A 20,601-nucleotide genomic window follows, 5' to 3' on the forward strand; every position below is an offset into this window, starting at 1 on the left:
AGCACCCTCACAGGGAAGGATTTCTTCCCAATATCCAATCTGACCCCCCTTCCCACCCTCTGTCAGTGGGAAGCCATTGCCCCTTGTCCTGTCACTCCACGCCCTTGTCCAAAGTCCCTCCAACTCTCCTGGAGCTCTGCCAGCTCCTGGATCATGAAGTGTTTGCCCTTGATTGGACTGGCCTGGTGAGATTCCACAGCTGGGGACACAAATGCAGTGTCAGCAGAAAGAGAGGTGGCAGTTCTGACCCCAGGGCCCCCACACATGCCAGTTTCCAGGAGGAACATCCCAGATCCCTGAGGCACATGTCAGCCTGGGTAGGAATCATCTCACCTCACCTTTCTAGAAATTCCTTGGAATTCACTGTAGGCTGCTGTCTGATTGCCAGGGGAGTGTAGAAGGTGACTCAGTTGAAACCTGCAACTTTCTAAGGATTAAAGCCAAGAGAGCAGCATGGATTTGCCTCTTCCCAGAAGAAATGCCATTGCTGACATCCTAAATCATCCCTCTGCTGTGTGCCTGAGCTTCAGCTCATTCACAGAATTTATTATTGCATGAATCCTCTTGGAAACTGCCTGGTGCAGGAGAAGTACCACTTAAATTGTGGTATACAAGTGGCAAAATTAGATTAGAAGCAGAAATCACAGGTTTATTCCTGCAGAGTCCTAAAAATCCACCTGTGCAATGCAAGGTGGCAATTTGAACCTGTTCACAGACAAGATTTCAGGATTAGGGTTGCTATGAGGAACCTGACACAAACTACTTTTCCTTGAAGGAATGAGGTGCTCTTGGAACTATCAAAAGATGGCTCATTGCAGACATTGCAGGCATTAGCCTTAGGAAGAACTCTGGTGTGAGACAGGTACCTGCTCTCCTCACAGAAAATCCAGAGGCTTTAGAATGGGAAAAACTAAGGAAATGAGCCAGTTTCTGATGCTGATTCCCAGGGACAAACTCTGCAGCAAATCCCTGATGTTGTTTATTCAGTAAAATCTGGGGCAGGAGTTACCACATTGAAAAGAAACAAAAGAAAAAATCCAAACCTGATTTCAATGTAGCAACAAAATTAAAAAGATCAGTACATCAGAGTTTATTCCTTGGGGCCAAGGCAATGAGGGTCATTCCAAGGGGAATACAGGAACAGGACGGAGCTCAGAGCCATGTGCTCCAATACTTCTGGCTGCCTCTGAGGTGCCACATGTGCAGAAGTGCCTCACAGAGCTGTCACCTCCACCACAGTGTCCCCAGGCCCGTGGCTGCCCTCGTCACTCCCGCCTTTCTCCTCAAACACCCTCCGCAGAGCCACTCTGACCGAGCGCTGGAAGCAGCGCCGCCGGCAGCTCCCCACCAGCACGTAAATCACCGGGTTGAGGGAGCAGTTCAGCAGTGCCAGGAACAAAGAGGGGTCTTCTGGGAATAAATCACCGGAATCTGGGAGATTGATGAAAACCTCCATGCAGAAAGGGATGCCAAAGGCAAAGAACAGCAGGACGTTGAGCACGATGGCCACAAAGAGCTTCCCTGGCTGCCGCCTGCGGGAGCCACAGCACAGCTTGAGGAACAGGAACAGGTTGGAAACCAACATCATGAGGGAAAAAACCACGGAAATGGCCAGGGCTACACCTGCAATGACGGTCCCAGAGTCTTCAGTGTAGGTGGAGGTGAGGTAGAGGGAGGAAACAAAAGCCCCTGCCAGGGCCCAGAGGGCCCCGCTGACGGCGGCCGAGAGGTGCCGGGGGCGGTGGCAGCGGTACCAGATGGGGCACAGGACGGAGACGCAGCGCTCCACGCTGAGGGCTGCCAGCAGCCCCAGGCTGCTCAGGTCAAACACGTGGCACGGGAACCCAAGGACAAACACAAAGCGCTGATAGTGATGAATAAAAGGAAACAAAGATGTGCAGAATGCTGCTAAGGACAGAAAAGCCAAGAGAAGCAGGAGAAACAGGAGGAGCAGGGAGAAGTCTGCAACAGCCAGATTTAGGATGTAGACAGTGAAAGGGCTCTGCTGTGTGTGCAAGCCCAGGAACCACAAGACCACCCCATTCCCTGCCAGCCCACAGAGGGAGATCCCCAGGCACACCCCTGCAAAGGCAATCAGGCTGGAGGGAATGCGGGAGCATTCTGATCTGATATATTCCTCCCAGTCCAGAGATCCATAAAGTGTATTGTTCAGGGTGAGGTTTGTTGTGCTGGTCTCCTCCATGGTGAATGATCCTGCTCCCAGCAGCTGCCTTCTCCGTTTCCCACCACACCCTGGGAGAGATGGGGAGCCAGAGGGAAATAAAGACATCAGCACTCCCAGTATTTCCCAACTGCCCACACAGCCCCACGCCAGCCCCAGGAAGAACCCCCACCCCTGCAGTGCCCAGGACTGGCTCCCAGCCCTCCAGCCCTGACTCTAGACAGGAATCTCCCACCAGGCCATCCCTCGACTCCTACCTCCTGTAGGAACAGCACTGACACAGCAGCACCAGGAGAAAGGATTTGGGATGGCTGCTGGAACCACTGGCTGTGCTTCAGTCTCGTGCCTCGTGCCTGGGTGCAGCCCTTGGCCCAGAGATCATATCCCATGGTCAGAGCTCCCCTCACAATCTCCCCACATCAGTGACAGCTTCCCCTCACATGTCCAGGGACACAGATCTTATCAGGAGGAGGTGGCCATGTCATAGCCTTCCTCTCCTCCCTCCAGTTCTTCATGAGGGCTGCTCATCTGTTATGATCCCATTACTGCAGCACTCAGACTTTTGAATTTTAATCATTTACTGGATCTAAAGCAATGAGAATAAGAGGACAGACAGATAATATTATGTCCCTTCAGGTGCTGGGAATCCTGGATCAAAACCCTCCTCTGGTGAGGGCAGATCCTGTCCATGGAAGGGGTACTTCACTATGATCTGTTCAGCTGTTACTGGGTTTTCTGAACCCCTCAGAAATTCCAGACCTCCTTAGATGCCAGCAGAGCCCCTGAGCAGCAGCCATGGGGATGAGCACTGTCCTTGTGTCCACTTGCTGTGGGAAATCACCAGTGCCCAGACACGGGACTGCATGAGGGCTTTGCCCACAGCCTCTAATCCCATCCTGTCTAATCCAAATCATCAGCCTCATCACCCCTGCTGGCATGTGTCTCCTCAGAGATTAGGTTTGAGGGGTACATGATGCTGCCAAAGCGCTCTTATCTCCAAGTGGTTCTTGCCACACAACCTCAGCCTTTCACAGCACGGGAACTGGCATTTGTCTTCTGCCCATCTTTCATGTGTTTTCCATCTCCTTTGGAGCTATATCCTGTGCTTGTCATCCCCAGAACTGATGGATGTGTTAATGCACAAGGTCCATGTGCTCTCCAGGGGGTCCAGCCTGGAGCTTCAGGATTTGGAGCTAGAGGAAGACTTGAAACAAGGAGAGAACTTAGGCTCAGCATCCATCCATGAGAGGGAGATGGAAGAAGGTGCAACTCCTGCAAGTTTCTCCCAGAAGGAAGTTGGAAGAAGTCTTGGAGTACGATTTACATGTCACTAGAGATACTGAGAAACTTGTGCTGCGGCATGTATGCACACCAGTGATTTCTCACTCCTGAAGGTCTCTGGCTCCTCTCTCTCACTGCTCTGCCATCCTCCATCCCTGGGAATGATTTATATCCCCTTCTGCATTGATGGATGGATCACCTGGCACACGCAGTGAAAGGCAGAAGCCCTTGCATGGTGGGATGATGTTGGAGAGTGGCAGAGGAAGGGGGTGATGTGGCCACCTCCTCCTGATAAGATCTGTGTCCCTGGACATGTGAGGGGAAGCTGTCACTGATGTGGGGAGATTGTGAGGGGAGCTCTGACCATGGGATATGATCTCTGGGCCAAGGGCTGCACCCAGGCACGAGGCACGAGACTGAAGCACAGCCAGTGGTTCCAGCAGCCATCCCAAATCCTTTCTCCTGGTGCTGCTGTGTCAGTGCTGTTCCTACAGGAGGTAGGAGTCGAGGGATGGCCTGGTGGGAGATTCCTGTCTAGAGTCAGGGCTGGAGGGCTGGGAGCCAGTCCTTGGCACTGCAGGGGTGGGGGTTCTTCCTGGGGCTGGCGTGGGGCTGTGTGGGCAGTTGGGAAATACTGGGAGTGCTGATGTCTTTATTTCCCTCATGTTCCCCATCTCTCCCAGGAGGTGGTGGGAAAGGGAGAAGGCAGCTGCTGGGAGCAGGATCGTTCACCATGGAGGAGAACAGCACAACAAACCTCACCCTGAACAATACACTTTATGGATCTCTGGACTGGGAGGAATATATCAGATCAGAATGCTCCCGCATTCCCTCCAGCCTGATTGCCTTTGCAGGGGTGTGCCTGGGGATCTCCCTCTGTGGGCTGGCAGGGAATGGGGTGGTCTTGTGGTTCCTGGGCTTGCACACACAGCAGAGCCCTTTCACTGTCTACATCCTAAATCTGGCTGTTGCAGACTTCTCCCTGCTCCTCCTGTTTCTCCTGCTTCTCTTGGCTTTTCTGTCCTTAGCAGCATTCTGCACATCTTTGTTTCCTTTTATTCATCACTATCAGCGCTTTGTGTTTGTCCTTGGGTTCCCGTGCCACGTGTTTGACCTGAGCAGCCTGGGGCTGCTGGCAGCCCTCAGCGTGGAGCGCTGCGTCTCCGTCCTGTGCCCCATCTGGTACCGCTGCCACCGCCCCCGGCACCTCTCGGCCGCCGTCAGCGGGGCCCTCTGGGCCCTGGCAGGGGCTTTTGTTTCCTCCCTCTACCTCACCTCCACCTACACTGAAGACTCTGGGACCGTCATTGCAGGTGTAGCCCTGGCCATTTCCGTGGTTTTTTCCCTCATGATGTTGGTTTCCAACCTGTTCCTGTTCCTCAAGCTGTGCTGTGGCTCCCGCAGGCGGCAGCCAGGGAAGCTCTTTGTGGCCATCGTGCTCAACGTCCTGCTGTTCTTTGCCTTTGGCATCCCTTTCTGCATGGAGGTTTTCATCAATCTCCCAGATTCCGGTGATTTATTCCCAGAAGACCCCTCTTTGTTCCTGGCACTGCTGAACTGCTCCCTCAACCCGGTGATTTACGTGCTGGTGGGGAGCTGCCGGCGGCGCTGCTTCCAGCGCTCGGTCAGAGTGGCTCTGCGGAGGGTGTTTGAGGAGAAAGGCGGGAGTGACGAGGGCAGCCACGGGCCTGGGGACACTGTGCTGGAGGTGACAGCTCTGTGAGGCACTTCTGCACATGTGGCACCTCAGAGGCAGCCAGAAGTATGGAGACAAGAGCACTCCAAGCAGCGTAGCCAGCTCAGTCCAGTTCCCCAGCTGGATTCATTCCCCATGGAACTGCCCTCGCTGCCCCATCTATAGGGAATAAACTCTGTTGATGAAGCAGTCTGCAAAAATGGGCAGAGCAAGGGGTGTTGAGATTTGGGGTGTAAGGGGGCAAGAGATGGGTGAAAATTACAATTTGGGGAAAAGGGAGAGGAAAAAGAGAGAAAGCGGAAAGGGAGAAAAGGAGAGAGGTGTTGGAGAATTTTGCTCAGAAATGGCTTAAAAGGGAGCTGTGGGGAGGAAATTCTCACAGCCTGTTTCTGTAAACAGCTAAGTTCTCAAGCTTGTCTTCAATAACATGGAGGCCTTGAGAACTTTCATAACAGGGTGAGAAAATAAATCTTTGTTTGAATAACAAACCACAGGTATTGAAAACAAAACAAGGGATTAATGTTTTAGCTGTAGCCTATGAGGAGCTCGGATTTTGCAATATTCATGAGTTTAATTAACATCACTATAAAGTGTGTAAGTGAGATCAATAAATCGGAGTTAGATGCTGATCAACAAAGATGGGTCTTCTCCCTTTGCTTTCAACAGAGAGGGAGAAAAAAAAAGGAAAAAATACAACAAAGTAAAAAAGGAAACTAAGCAAGAGAATGAATGGGAGAGAAACAGGAAAAAAAAAGCATGGTAGAAAGTAAAAAATAAAGATTGAGAATGGCAAAGGATTTGCTTGGAGAGGACAGATGAAGAAGGATATCCCTGGTGTGCTAAATCCCCATAAACACTTGGGTCAGTCACACAGGGGCTGGTCCCGCTCCCTCTGGAATCATTGGAGGAAAAGTTATTCCCCTAAGCACAGCAGTGTTATACCAAAAACCATCCAGAATTAGCTGTTATAAAATAAACTTGGCTTTTCGATCTTTTTTCAGTAGACACTTAGTGGAAGGTTGTTCCTGTGCCTTCAATTAAAAAAAAAATATCTGAGTTTACATTGTCTGTGTTTTTATCAGCTGATAAATCAGATAGCAGCAACAACAACAACTTTAAATAGAATTTTTATCTCTTTAGGGGGGAAAAAACAACAAAAAAGAGAATTCTGGTCTTTTTAATAATACAAAAATATTTTCTTTGTCCCAATGATAAAAACATTTGAGATATCAAAAAGATCACATTTTGAACATGAATTTGTGAGGTTTTCCAAAGAAAATTACCCACATTGACTTATAAATGTTAGGTAGTCTGATAGCACAAATAATCCCATTTTGCCCCTCAAAGGATTTGATTTAGAAAATAATTTGTTGAAAATCATGGTATTTATTTACCTTGTTCTGTTTCCTGTATTTTCCCCCTATCCTTAGATTTATTTCTAATGGTAAAGGAGATTTAAAAGCCATGGATTCTGATGTGTCCTTTTAAAGGAAGAAATTACAACCTAATGCATGCTGTAGATAAATACAGAGACTCTGTCAAGGGCTGGAGGAAATTAAAATAACATGCAACAATATAATAATATAAAATACTAATCTCTAGTCACATATTTCTTTGAAATACAAGACAAGCGAGGATGAAACTCAGTGAATAAATTTTTAAAGGAAGTTGGCAGAAGTTGGAGCCCTCTTCTGCCTCTGTGGTGTGGAAACATCCCTGGTTCAGAGAAGAAATGGACTTGGTGGTTGTGGATCTTTTCAGTCCTTGAAATGTTCACATTAGGAAGTCCAGAATGGCTCTGACAGCCACAACAGGCTGTGTGTGTGCTCTGACAAGGAATGGGAATTCTAAGTTAAGAGGGATAGATGGATTCTCCTTCCAGGAATTTTACGTCTGCTTCCAACAGGAGGATTGTTGGTACTGATCTCATTTGTGAGTGAAAAGCAACATAGAGTTTATGAGTTTATGAATGACAAGGATTTATCCTGAGCAGGATTTCTTTGATGAAATTCAGACACCAAGACATTTCAGTCTTTTCAAATGAATATTATTTAAAACTCACTGGAAAGAAACAGGACCTTTTAATGTGTCCTAAATACAGGTCAGGTAAATTCTGTGGTCCAGGTGCTTATGTGCCATATATAAAATAATGACCCAAAGAGGATCTTAAAATAATGAGGACTTAAAATTATGACCTAAAATGTCTACAAAGAGAGTACTGAGGGTCAGGTGAGATGAACTTTCTCCAGTACCACAGAGTTCTTCAGTTCTGCCAAGACATTCCAGGCAGGATTTTAGGAGGACATGGTTATCGTGTCCCGCGTTTCCTGCTCGTCTCTGTCATCTGCTGAGTCTTGGAAGGCCCTCTGGAATGCCAGCCTGAGGGTGAGCCGGAATTTCCGATCCCTGTAGCTTCCCACCAGGAAGTAAATGATGGGGTTGAGGGTGCTGTTGACGCAGGACAGCACAAAGCCAATTTCTGGGGAATACAGGAACTTGAGGCCCAGGAAGTCCAGGAGGATAAGGACACTGAGGGGCACGGCGAAAATGAGGAAGAAGAGAATGGTGAGCATGATGACAGTGAAGAGCCGGCCCGTTTGGAAGGGCTGGGAGCTGCACTTGACCCGCAGGAAAAGGGTGAGGCTGAAGAGCAGCATGAGGGGCGCGCAGACGAGGAAATCCAAGGCTCCGATGGCGATGAGCAGGCGCTGGCAGGCCCTGGGAGAGGGGCGAACGGTGCACAGGACATATCCCAGAGTGTTCAGGAGCAGGGACAGGGCCCAGAGCAGGCCAGACACCACAGCAGACAGGTGCTTCGGGCGGTGTGTCCGGCACCAGATGGGGGACAGCACGGACAGGCAGCACTCAATGCTGATGGCCGTCAGCAGGTACAGGCCTGTGCCGTACATGAAGAGATCCAGGAAGAGGAAGATCCCAAACTGCACCCCCACGTTGAACTGCATCAGGTACTGCACGGTCTCCACGGCGATGCACAGCAGGTACCCAAAGTCAGCGGCCGCCAGGTTCAGGATGTAGACAGTGAAGTGATTCCTGCGGATGCGGAAGCCCAGGTACCACAGGACCAGGCCGTTCCCCACCATCCCACAGGCAGCACTCAGCAGGCAGAAGCTCTCCATGAACTTGAGGACAGTGTAGGATGGCTGGGGTGGTCCCACAGCCGCGCTGTAGTTGGTCCCAGGAGCATGGATGGCTGTGGTTGGAAGGACCACTGGTGTGGTTGAGGGTCTCATGATGGGTGATTCAGACCTAGGAGCAGAGAGAGGAGAGGTGGTAACTCCAGGGTGACTTTTCTAGAGGGGTTCCTTGGTTTGTTCCAAGGCTTTGTAGCTAGAACTTGATCTCGTGGAACTTCAAAATAAAATGGTTTGGAAGGGACCAAGAGCCTGGAGTAATAGGATAAAGAGTGAAGGCTTCACACTGACAGAGTGTGGTGAGGGTGGTGAAGCTTGTGAGGGTGGTGAAGCTCTGGCACAGGTTTACTAGAGAAACTGTGCCTGCCCCATCTGTGGAGGTGTCCAAAGCCAGGCTGGAGCAAACTGGGATAGTGGAAGGTGTCACTGCCCATTGCAGGGGGTTGGAAGTGGATGATCTTTAAGGTCCCTTCCAGCCCAAACCACTCTGGAATTCTGCGATTCCATGAAAACAATTGGTAGTTTTTTATATTAATGAGTGATTTCCGTTTTAATAAAGTGCCATTTGATGTGGTTCTCCTTGGTCCCATGTACAGTAACAAATAAACATCTTGGTTTGGCAGAGCCCTCAGCTTCTCCCTCAGAAACTGCAAGAACCACATGTAAGAAACCACAGATTATCTTGTCCTCACAGGACATGGGAGCTGTGGCTCTGATAGCTTTTCCACACCACTCCATGAGTTAAGTTATTATTTCCTTCCCTGTGGTACTGAGATCTGATTGAGAATCTTGGGGGTGAAAAAAAGGGGTTTAACATCTTTTTTATGGTCTGATGAGAACAAATACAGTGGCTCTTCTGCTGTCTCCCAGCCAGCTGTTATTTTGGGCATGGAAGGCAGAGAAGTTAAAAAGAGGATAGGAACAAAAAATGGGGTTTTCTGGGAAGATGTGAATCATTGAACCATGTAGCCAGCATGAATCCTCTGTTCTCTCTTTGCAGTGCAGCCGCACACATGGAGACAGACTTCCAAAAGCACCCAGAACATGACAGACTGAATCACTGCTGTTCCATCCCAGCACCCCAGGCACACTGACCTCATGGACAGGGGGAAAAGAAGTGTGTGGTGCAGGGAATTTCAAGGCCAAGTTGGATGGGGCTTGGAGCAACCTGGGCTACTGGAAGGTGTCCCTGCCCATGGCAAGGGGTGGGACTGGATGGGCTTTAAGGTCCCTTTCAGCCCAAATTATTTGAGGATTCTATGATTTACTTTAGGGTTGATTGAAACCAGGGAACTTCTGGCACTGCAGAGCTGGATGGTCCCATCCTCAGCTCTTATAGCACCTTGAACACTTCTAGCATGAACACTGTGGAGAGCAGCCCTGTGGCTGTTCCTCCCTCACAGCCTGCTCCACGGGTGGCCACAAATGATCACGGTTTTGCAGAAATTAGCAGAAACAGCCTCAAGTTCTGTGCAGCTTTTCTGCTGTGAGAACAGAGGAAGGCCCGGTGGTTAAGTGGTTTCCTGGCTTCTGTGCAACCAAATTTCCACTTGATCTGAAGAGAGTGTGAACATTTGAGTGTCACCTAAGTTCTGTCTCAGTCCACTGCAGCCTCCACAGGTGCATCTCTCTCCACTGGGGATTCAAGGGATGACAGGTGATAATTCCCAATGTTAAATGGCTTTGTGCCATTGATCATGTCATGAAATCATGGAATGGTTTGGGTTGGGAGGGATCTTAAAGCTCATCTTGTTTCAACCTCCTGCCACAGCCAGGGACACCTTCCACAGACCAGGTTGCTCCAAATCCCTGCCAACCTGGCCTTGGACACTTGCAGGGATAAGGCAGCCACAGCTCCTCTGGGCAACCTGTGCCTCATCACTCTCACAGGGAAGAATTTCCTCCCAAGACCTAATTCAAATCCACTGTTTTCCAGTTCAAAACAATTCCTGTCACTCCAGGCCCTTCTCCAAAGTCCCTCTCCAGCTGTCTTGGAGCACCTTTAGGCACTGGAAGGTGCTGTATGCGCATAAAGACTGCCAGGAACAGAAATGGCTGCAATGGGTATTTGAGAAAACATCAATAGTTTTGCCTTCTGCTGCAATAGAAGTGATGAGATCCTTATCTTACTTCTGTAGACTGTGGAGAAGAGCACTGCAAAAGTCACTCATGGTTCTAATTTATTTATCATAGTCCCTTGGAAAGACTGAATTCCTGTTTCCAAGACACATTCAAGACATGATCCCACTTCCTTATGCAACTAATAAGTGAAAACTCTCCTCTCAGCAGCCTGAGTCCAGGTGATCTTTTTCTCCCTTGAGATTAAACATCCTCCATGTGATTTGCCTGCAAATCCTGCCTGTAGTTCCTGAGGCACAACAACCCTGACCTCACAAAGGTGTCTCAGACAGGGGACAGAAAGTTCTGCTGTTGTAATGCCAGGTCTCTGAGTAATGACTTTTTGTATTACAGAGGTGCATTTAGAGCAGTTCAAGAGCACATGTACAGGGACAAGAGTCCCTGGAATGAAGCTCTCCTTATATTGAAAATTATTATCATCAATTCCTGACCTAGAGCAAATTTCTGTACAGCAAAGGAAGTAAATTTTTGATCTTTTTTCCTCCATTGTTTTTGTTTCTCCTTCCTTCCCCAAAGCCTAACAACCCATCAGAGTGCAACGTCAAAGACCCACATCAGAATTTCTCACCTTTTTTGCGTTCCTGGGAATTTCAGCGCCCGTGCCCGCCAATGTTGTCCCCTGGATGGTGTGACATGGGGGGCAGCTCCAGTCCTTGTGTCATCCTGCAGTGCTGGGCTGGGCAGCACTGTTTAAAAAGCCAGGGAATTTTCAGCGTGACCCTCCAGGCAGCCAATCACTCATGGGGGAAATACCTCCCCTGTGCGGGTATGATCACTCAGATTTGAACCACTTCCCCCTCCCCTCTTTGCAGTGTCACGGAAACATTATTTTTTTACTACTTCTCCCTTCTTCAGCCATTCTTGCAAGAACTGTCCATACAGACTTTGCACTGGTGTTGTGTCCTACTTAAGGCCCTGAGATGCTCTGGTTTCACAGCCCCTGAACATGAGCTTTTAGTGCTGCTCAGGTAGAGAAATTTTAAGTTTTCTCCCATAACATCTTTGGTGGAGGTTTCACAACCTCCCTCAGCACTTCTCATTCCTTCCTGTCCCTGCCCAGTTGTCACACACCCGTCACCACACTGGGACCTCCTCTGACCCAGAGCCTCTCCCAGCACAGTTCAGCACCTTATGGGATCTCTACTGCTTCATCCAACCTTGCCCCCAAGCTTTCCACCTCAGCAGTTCCAGATGCCCAAACCCTGCTTATGCTGCCCTCAGCATGGAGCTCTGGAGTCAGGAGCTCTTTCAGTGCACCTTCACACCCCACAGGCTTTCGGCACAGTCCTTCAACACCTCAGCCACTTCAGATTTCACAAAATCCCTCCAGCCCCATGCCTTTCACTTCCAGTTTCACAACTTCCCCCTGAACAGAGCTTCATGTTCTTCCTCACTTTGTGTCTCCTAAGCAGACAGAACCCACCATCACCCACCCACAACATCCCAATCCTGTTCATGCACACTCCATGTCCATGAGCCACCCCAATCCAAAGGGTGTGGAAACAGAGGAAAGACCTTTCTCCTTTCCTGACATCCTTACAGGGAACTATTTTGTCTCTTGGTCCCTTGGGCCAGGGAAATAAAGGGACAGGAGTGTGACACCACCCAAATCGCTGCCATGTGTGTCAGAGGGCACAGGAATGGGCAGATCCAGCTTAAATTTGCTTAGCAGGTCAGAAATGCATTTGTACATCTTCAGCTTGTGTTGTCATCTGTTCTTCCTCTTACTTTACCAAAGATTGTAAGACTGTTTTTACTTTTTTACCCAATCCTATTTCCTATAGTGGTTACTGGCAACCCTCATTAACCTGGCCAGGACTTCAGGCTATGGCATAAAATGATATCTAAATTAAAAGACTCTTTTTATCCAGAGCATGATTTAATCTCCTCATTAATTTGAGGTTTTCCATTTTCTCTGAATGGATTGCTGGCGTTCCATGTTGGGAGACATTCAAAATGCCTTTGTTGTTATTGGACCATTCTGAATTCCAGTAAATGTCAGCAAAACAAACAGAGGGATGGGCAGTGGATGAAACTATTTATTGATGCACCTAAATCTCAAGCTGAAAATACTCAGTACACTTCAGAGCAGTGATGAGTTGGAATGGCAGTAATACACAAATTCATCAAATTCTGGTATGGTTTGAGTTGGAAGGGACTTTAAAGGTCATCCAGTTCCACCCCCAGCCATGGGCAGGGACACCTTCCACTATCCCAGAGTGCTCCAAACTGTCCTGGAACACTTCCAGGGATGGGGCTGCCACAGCTTCTCTGGGCAACCTGTGCCAGGGCCTCAGCACCCTCACAGAGAAGAATTTATTCCCAATATCCTATCTAAACCCACCTTCTGTCATTTAAAGCCATTTCCTCTTACTGATTAGGTGACTAGGTCCATTTCTTTGCAGAGGAAAGCCTGGAATGGCTCAACTCAGCTGACTTCCACAGATGTACAAGAGCTGACTTCCTCCCCTCCCTTAGTTTCCCAATTTGTAAAATAAGGATTTTTTTTTAACTTACTCTACTTTACTAACCTTTGCTGAAACATTGCAAGTTCTTGCAAAAGGCCTTACTCCCTGGGCTACCAGTGATGAAATTTCATGGAAAATAGGGCTTGGAGGGTCATCAAGAAGTGACCCAAGCCTCTCTCTTCTCTACTTCTACTTACTACTAGAAACCTTTCAGATTATTTATTTTTTTCATGAGGGCTTGTGGAGCTTTATTGAGATACGCAGTGATTTAAAAATCCTCACAATTTTATTATTACTCACAGTGCCATAAAGCCTAAGCTGTGGATCTAAAGTTTGGGAAACACACAAAGCATGGATTAATGTCAGAGTCTGGGAATGTTAACTTGACCAGGCACATCACATGCTTGCCCAGCTTAATATTCAGCTAATCTACTGGCTGTTATTTCCAAGAATCATGGAATTGTTAAGGTTGGAGAAGCCCTCCAAGGCCATCAAGTCCACCACTACTGTGTGTCCCCACTGTGTGTGGGGACCACTACTGTGGCCCCCTACTGTGTGTCCCTAAGTGCCACATCCACAGGTTTTAAATCCCTCCAGACTGATGGTGACTGCCCCACTGCTCTTGGTAAACTGTGCCAGGGCTGCACCACCCTGGGAGTGAAGAAAGTTTTCCTAAAATCCAATCTAAACTTCCCCTGGAAGGATGGGATTAATTTCTTCTCCTTCCCACCCCTGAGCATTCACACCTCCCTCCTCCAGCCCCAAGAGCCCTTGAGCTGGGAGATTTCCTTAGAAAGGGTGGAGTAGGTCTGTATAAACAGGGAATTAAGCCCTGGAGGAGGGAGATTTCCTTGGAGAGGTTTGAGGAAAAAGTTACTTAAACAGTTTTTTTATCTCTGCTTGCTGGGCTGTGAGTGCACCTTTCAATGCCCATGCTCCCTCCAAGCAGCTCTAACATGGGCAGGAAAAGCCAGGATACACTTGGTGATAAAGGAAAGCAAGAAATTAAATGACGTGGGATTTAAAAAGGCACCTCATAAGCAAGTGTTAGAAGCTTTTCAGAAGCTGTTCTATGTTCTTTAAAACCTCTACCAGGAAAAGGAGATGTTGGGGACATAAAATCTTACAGCTCTTACACAAAAATTAGATCTCCAAGCACAAAGAAGGTAAGTTTTCCAGGATCTTTTCCCTTTCCTCTTTTCTTTCCTTTTCCTGATTTCCCTTCCTCTTTTTCCCCCCTGCCCTTCCTCTTGAAAAAGGTGAAAATACAAACAGAAATTTCCCCTGAAATTGTCAACCATCTCTGGCTCTCTTTGGCTGTAACCATGTGCAGAACTGGTTTTGCAGTCCCAAATCAGGTTATTGAATTCTTCTTCAATTAATCACCTGAGATTTTAGGTGAAAACCCTTGCAAATAAGAGGATGGTGCAATTCCTTATTTTTTTTTTTTTAATTATAACAATCCACATTGTATTTATTTCATATCCCAACTGATTACACTATATCACGTACCTCTGGTCAGTGACTGAAAAGCTAATTTTAGAGGTAAGATCTCCCTTTTATCCCCTTTCTTGAGTATGTTTTACCTCCTGTCAGTAAAAGTGCAAGCACAGGAGAAGTCACAAACTTTCCCAACTTCCTCTTTAGGCTTCACTTTTTCAAGTTTGATAATTTTGGTTTTCCTACATTTCAGCATTTCCTGTGGGTGCTTGATCAGCTTTTTGCCTCTACAGGAGTTTCTGATCTTGCTCTATTTTAAAATTATAAAATAGGAGACTGGATTAGATGGATCTAATCCCAAAGGGACCCAGTGGGTAGCACCCCCTGCCCATGGAAGTGGGATTGGAACTAGATGGTCTTTAAGGTCCCTTCCAACCCAAACGTTTCCAGGAATCTATGATTCTGTGGCTGTGTCTCATATAAGGCAAATTAAATATGTAGAGGGGGAAGAACAACGAAAAAACAAACAAAAAACAAAACCAAATTTTAAAAGCACTTCATAAATTTAATTCTAATCCTATGTATTTCTTAGAGAGAATGCACTTCTGATAAAGAATTAATTTTTAAGAATGAAAAACCTGATGAATAATTTTTTCTTTATCTTTCCACATTTCCAGGCTCTGCACTGCACATTGCCCACTAAACTGGCATGGAAAACTCCAGCAGCATGAAGGAATTCATCCTCCTTGGCCTCTCAGATAACCAAGGGGCGCACAAAATTTTTATTTTGTGGTGTTCCTGCTTTTCTACACGCTCACAGTGGCAGGAAACCTCACAGTTCTCACTGTGACGAGCAGCTGGTGCCTGAACTCCCCCATGTACTTCTTCCTCTGCCACCTTTCCTTTGCAGGTGATTGTTACTCCTCTGTCACAGCTCCCCATATGATTTCTGGCTTCCTGGTGGAAAATAACACCATCTCCTTTGCAGGTTGCATAGGGCAGCTCTTTGGGCTTTATTTTTTTGGCTGCATAGGGGTTTTCATCCTGACAGCCATGGCCTACAACCGTTGCATGGCCGTCTGCCAGCCCCTGTGCTATGCCGCACTCATGTCCCACAGTCTGCGGCTGCATGGTGGGGGTCCTCTGGGTGGGGGGCTTCCTGCATTCCACCCTCGAGACCTTTCCCACCCTTCCCTGCTCCCTTTATATGGCCCCAACAAAGTCATCCACTACTTCTGTGATGTCCACCCCCTGCTCCCCCTGGTCCACGCCAACACGCACGCCAAGGGCCTGGCCGCAGTGGCCAACAGCGGGGTGATATCCCTGAGCTGCTTCCTCATCCTGGTCATGTCCTACATGGGCATCCTGGCTTCCCTGAGGTGGCACAAGGCTGGCGACATGGCACAAGGCCCTGTCCACGTGCAGGTCCAACATCACTGTGGTGATCCTGTGTCTTGGGCCCAGCACATTTGTTTACATCTGCCCATCTGGTGGCTTGTCTGAGGACAGGAGTGTGGCCACATTCTAAATGCTCATCACACCCATGTTCAACCTCCTCATCTACACCCTCCGGGACAGGAAGGTGAAGGGAGCCATGAGGAAACTGTGCAGGAGGAAAGTGGAAGGTGGAAATGGGAAGGGGTAGAGCTGTGATCATGTTCCCAAAAAATCAGAGAAAATCAAGCAGGTTTTGCTGTAATTTCTTCTGTGACAATGCCCCAAAATGGGCCTTTCAAAGAACAGCTGCCTATTGGTCTAATCCTCCTGGAATTAGAAAGGCACTAGAAGTTATTTTTATGATGGAAAAGACATTGGGAACTCTGGCATTCCCTTCCTATTCCCTTCCTATTCCTTGTCAATGAGCAAAGGCCCACACCAAGGCCTCCTGAGCAGCTGCAACATCAGGGCTTAAATACTGTTAAAAATACTGAAAATATTGTCCAGGTGGAGCACCCCATAAGAAACAAAAAAAACAAAAAACCCCGTGATATTAAGAGCTAATTGGGTGCTTTGCTGATGAAGGAACAGGAAGGGAAACTCACTCTCCCACTTCAGCAAATCTTTTCTGCCCTGTTCCATGTTAGGCTGGATGGGCCCTGGAGCAACCGGGTCTGGTGGAAGGTGTCCCTGCCCATGGCAGAGGATTGAAATGAGATGGTTTTTTAAGTCACTTCCAACCCAAGCAGCTATTCTGCAATTCCATCATTCTCCTATAATTCTATCTACTTCACCTGTCTCTGCCCAAGACAGCAGTAAATAAAATGAATGTAGTTTAAAAAGTTATGGAGATGAAAAACAGTGGGGTCTTTTAGAGGTCTCACTTCTGGGTGATTCTGAGCAAAAATTCACTCATAGCTTGTGGAAGGTGTCACTGGAAACAGTGTCAGGCTCGTCTACACTTTGCAAAAAATTCTTACAAGAATTTCATACTTGAGCTCAAAAGTTGCTCCTGCGCTTTACTGTGTCAGTAAAAATACCTGCTGAGCAAGGAAGGTTCACCACAAATCTTTGTGCATTTTTTGAAATGATTTCCAACTTACTTCTTGTTTTAAAGTTTTAAGTCAGGTGTCTAAGGGATGATATCAGTGATATTTTGCTTTGTGCTGTCAACATGTAAGTTAGTAAGAAATAAGATTGTACATGAGAAAGACAGGCTTATGACAAAAAGCAAAATTTGTATCCATTTACATGAATTTATATAAATGTCCTATGTCAGAGACATCTTTATTTGATGTCTCTCTCCAGGGATTAAAGTAATAACTACCCAAGGAACAATTTAGTTCCTTGCCCACTGAGGTTTTCTGACAAAACTCCCTTTGCCTCTGGGATCTCATTACTCCTGATAGCCTTCTGCCTTGTGCTGTGATGTACCTGAACTATTTCTGCTACAGAAATAATTGCACCTGAAGATGCTCCTGGAGGTTGCTTTTTTGATTGGTTGTGGGTTTTTTTGGGGTTTTTTTTATTTTTGTATAATGGGAAGTGCAGAAGGTTGAGCTGTTCTTTTCAGGGCTTAGAGTTGGCAGAGATACAGAGCTGCTTCCATAACTTCCAAGCAGCACCTTGCAGAGATTTTCTGATGGAACTGAGAGGTTCTGATGGAACCCCCTGGAGTGGTTGGGGAGGTCGTCAGAGGAGTGACAGCAAGTGAGCTCTGTGGAAGTGTTCTGGGATTGTTCCTTTGTTTTGCTCAGGCCCCACCAAAATCCTGCCTTTGCAAAGCAGCATTGCTGGTGAGTGACTTTTGGGAGGTCTATTTTATGACTTAGAATAAAAAAACATTAAAAAATCAGTTGCAGACTTAGAATCCCAGAATGGATTGGGCTGGAAGGCACCTTAAAGCTCATCTTCTTCTTATCCCCTGCAACAAGGGCATTGCTCTGGTTGCTCCAAGCCCTGTCCAGCCTGGTCTTGAGCACTTTCAGGAATATCACACACTAGTGATCCTGGTGTTCTGCATGGGAATGCTGGAAGGGTGGATTTGTGAGTGTTTGTCAGTAAAGCAGAAACATCTCAGTCAGCAGCCCAGTGTCACCACAGGTGTATTTATGGGGTTTTTCACACCACAGCCAGGACCTGGGTATTATTTCTACCACCCTCCTCAGCTAAATAACCAGAGCTTGTTATTACACATGTCCGTGACACATTCTGGCTTGGATTTCACTGCCACTCCATCAGGGAAACATTGGCTTTGAACTGAAATTGTTCCAAAAAGACAGCAGAAGAAATACAGTGGATATTCAACATACCAGAGGACAATGTGTGTGTCCTGTTAATGTCCCCTGTCTAATGATTTGGCCTTTCAGATGTTTTAATGCAGCTTTATTCAATGCTGTTAGCATCATAAACATCTGGTTTCTAATTTGTAGGCTCCTGCTTGCTCAGATATAAACTCCTCAGCCGAAATGAGCAGTGAAGGAATTTCCTGGAGGGATTTTAAATGGACAAGTGCATTCCTCTGCTGCTCCCACTGTAACCTCCACAGGACAGTGAGTGTATTTGTCTACTGAAAAACTTTAAAAATTCCCTTAAAAACTATGAAGATAGAAAACCATGCAGAGTTTTGAAGCTTCTGCTGTGTTAGAAACCCCAGTTTCTCCAGTGAGGAACTTCCTAGACCTGGTTTCAGTGCATGAATTCCCAGTTTCAGAGAGGCTAAACTAACTGGAGGGCCCTTTCCTTAGTTTAGAGGAGTGTCATTAGGATCAGAACATGGAACAGCTCATGCCTGAGAACGGCAGCATTTGCTTGTAGTCACTTCAAATTTCCAGCAGGTAAAAGGACCGCACAGCATTTTTCCAGCCTTCATGGCTCTTGTTATCTGAGAGCAGGATGTGCTGGAATCACCATTCCTGAAAGGATTTAAAAGCAGTATGGATGTAGCACTTGGGGACATGGTTTAGTGGAGGGCTTGGCCACACTGGGTGGAGAATTGGACTCAATGGGGGCTTTTCCAAATTTAACAATTCTATAATTCAGTGATTTCTCCCTCACAGAATGGGAGAACACCCACCATGATGCAGGAAAATAGTGGTCAGAGTGAGTTCAGGGGAAAAGATCAGTGCGGAGTGGCGGGCAAGACACCTGAGTAGCGGCAGAATAGGGGGTGAGTACAAACTGTGTTTTCTGTCATTTGTGACATGGCACTGTGCTTTGTGCAGCAGCAAATGCATCCTGCTCACACCATCCATGAGCCTTGGAGCTGTAGCACATTCCCCTCCCTTCCTGGCCACCCCCCAACCTGTGCCATGGCAGCCTGAGCTGCAGCGATGGCACAGGACAACTCCTCCCGGATGACTGAATTCATCCTCCTGGGGCTCTCCGACACCCGGGAGCTGCAACTCCTCTCCTTCACGTTCTTCCTCCTGGCCTACACCATGGTCCTGCTGGGCAACCTCCTCATCATTGTGACAGTCAGGACTGACCCCAAGCTCTCCTCCGCCATGTACTTCCTCCTCTGCAATCTGTCCTTCATCGATATCTGCTACACTTCTGTTACCGCCCCCAGGGTGCTGGTGGCCCTGCTCTCAGGGCACAAGGCCATTGCCTTTGAGGGCTGCATGGCCCAGCTGTTTTTCCTGCACTTTGTGGGCTCCTCAGAGATGTTCCTCCTGACGGTGATGGCGTTTGACCGCTACACGGCCATCTGCAGGCCCCTGCACTACACAGCCATCATGGCCCGCAGGGCCTGCTGGGTGCTGGTCGCTGCCTGCTGGGCCGGGGGCTTTATCCACTCCATTGTCCAGACTGTGCTCATGCTGCAGCTGCCCTTCTGCGGCCCCAACACCATCCACAGCTACTTCTGTGACGTGCCACCCGTCATCCACCTGGCCTGCACCGACACCACCCTCACCGAGTGGCTCATGGCCTCCAACAGCGGCCTCATCTCCCTGGGCTGCTTCCTGGTGCTTGTGGCCTCCTATGCCCTCATCCTGGCCAAGGTCCGGGCTCGCGTCTCCCAGGGGAACTGGAAGGCTCTGTCCACGTGTGCCTCACACGTGATGGCCATCACCCTGCTCTTCGTGCCCTGCATCTTCACTTACCTTCGGCCCGCTGGGACCCTGCCCACCAGCAAGTACGTCTCTGTCATCTACACCATCTTGTCACCCATGATGAACCCCCTCATCTACACCCTGAGGAGCAGCGAGGTGAAGGAATCCATGTGGAGACTCTGGAGGCGCTGTAGAACCTTCTGACACAGGCTGGATTGGCAGGACCCTGGAGTTACACCCAGAGTTACACCTGGAGTCACGTTCCTGCTCTACTCCTGCACAATAATGACAATAAAGCCCATAGACTTCCAATTATGTACAAATACATTTCTATACACATATTACTGTTAATATTAAAAATCCATGCTGAAAACCCCAAACTTCCTAAACACTTTCACTCGTGTGGGATCATAATTTTCAAATAAATAAATGAATTCAGGGTGAGGCTTGTCTCCCTCTCTAACATGCTTTTCCTGTGCTGTGACAGCAGATGGCAGAGGCACATGCACTGTGTCCCCAGTTCACCCACTAACACTGGAAGATAGAGAGAGTGCAGATTCTGCTTGCAGGGTTTCCTTAGATATATAAGAATATTTTTAGTTATAATTCTCTCACAGAAGTGAATTATTTAAATCACAGAAGGCACAACATATAGAGGAAGGAGGAGGAGTGGAGATGGACTCCAGAGACAAAGAGTGTCCTGCATGTAGGCTGGACAAGAGGGAATTGCTTCACACTGGCACAGGTTGTG

The 20,601-nt window shown here is 47.9% G+C and overlaps 4 protein-coding genes and 1 pseudogene across 4 annotated transcripts; 3 read left to right on the top strand and 2 right to left on the bottom strand.

The window, feature by feature from the left end:
* Positions 1-1,179: 1,179 nt before the first annotated feature.
* LOC141729293 (mas-related G-protein coupled receptor member H-like) lies at positions 1,180-3,544 on the bottom strand. The gene is made up of 2 exons (XM_074542203.1): positions 3,523-3,544; positions 1,180-2,253 (listed from the first exon to the last, which is right to left on the bottom strand). Exons 1-2 carry the CDS (start codon positions 3,542-3,544, stop codon positions 1,214-1,216), a joined length of 1,062 nt encoding a protein of 353 aa, XP_074398304.1. The 3' UTR covers positions 1,180-1,213.
* A 284-nt stretch (positions 3,545-3,828) lies between these two features.
* On the top strand, positions 3,829-5,186 carry LOC141729294 (mas-related G-protein coupled receptor member H-like). Its single transcript, XM_074542204.1, has 2 exons — positions 3,829-3,871; positions 4,147-5,186. Exons 1-2 carry the CDS (start codon positions 3,829-3,831, stop codon positions 5,184-5,186), a joined length of 1,083 nt encoding a protein of 360 aa, XP_074398305.1.
* A 1,249-nt stretch (positions 5,187-6,435) lies between these two features.
* LOC102070664 (proto-oncogene Mas-like) lies at positions 6,436-11,135 on the bottom strand. Its single transcript, XM_074542170.1, has 2 exons — positions 11,019-11,135; positions 6,436-8,426 (listed from the first exon to the last, which is right to left on the bottom strand). Exon 2 carries the CDS (start codon positions 8,408-8,410, stop codon positions 7,454-7,456), a length of 957 nt encoding a protein of 318 aa, XP_074398271.1. The 5' UTR covers positions 8,411-8,426; positions 11,019-11,135; the 3' UTR covers positions 6,436-7,453.
* A 3,950-nt stretch (positions 11,136-15,085) lies between these two features.
* Positions 15,086-16,003, top strand: LOC102070481 (olfactory receptor 4S2-like; annotated as a pseudogene).
* A 3,103-nt stretch (positions 16,004-19,106) lies between these two features.
* Positions 19,107-20,144, top strand: LOC102070305 (olfactory receptor 4D5-like). Its single transcript, XM_014270311.2, has one exon. It carries the CDS (start codon positions 19,128-19,130, stop codon positions 20,052-20,054), a length of 927 nt encoding a protein of 308 aa, XP_014125786.2. The 5' UTR covers positions 19,107-19,127; the 3' UTR covers positions 20,055-20,144.
* The last annotated feature ends 457 nt before the right edge of the window (positions 20,145-20,601 follow it).

Source organism: Zonotrichia albicollis, chromosome 6, assembly GCF_047830755.1.
Source record: "Zonotrichia albicollis isolate bZonAlb1 chromosome 6, bZonAlb1.hap1, whole genome shotgun sequence".
Lineage (NCBI taxonomy): Eukaryota > Metazoa > Chordata > Aves > Passeriformes > Passerellidae > Zonotrichia > Zonotrichia albicollis.

Bases quoted from the DNA above. Each gene is read 5' to 3' on its own strand.
- LOC141729293 (XM_074542203.1), bottom strand. From the start codon at position 3,544: ATGCCGCAGCACAAGTTTCTCA. The intron at 2,254-3,522 runs GTATCTCTAGTG...CATCTCTCCCAG, and splicing joins GCCGCAGCACAAGTTTCTCA to GGTGTGGTGGGAAACGGAGA.
- LOC141729294 (XM_074542204.1), top strand. From the start codon at position 3,829: ATGGGATATGATCTCTGGGCCAAGGGCTGCACCCAGGCACGAG. The intron at 3,872-4,146 runs GCACGAGACTGA...CATCTCTCCCAG, and splicing joins GGGCTGCACCCAGGCACGAG to GAGGTGGTGGGAAAGGGAGA.
- LOC102070664 (XM_074542170.1), bottom strand. From the start codon at position 8,410: ATGAGACCCTCAACCACACCAGTGGTCCTTCCAACCACAGCCATCCAT.
- LOC102070305 (XM_014270311.2), top strand. From the start codon at position 19,128: ATGGCACAGGACAACTCCTCCCGGATGACTGAATTCATCCTCCTGGGG.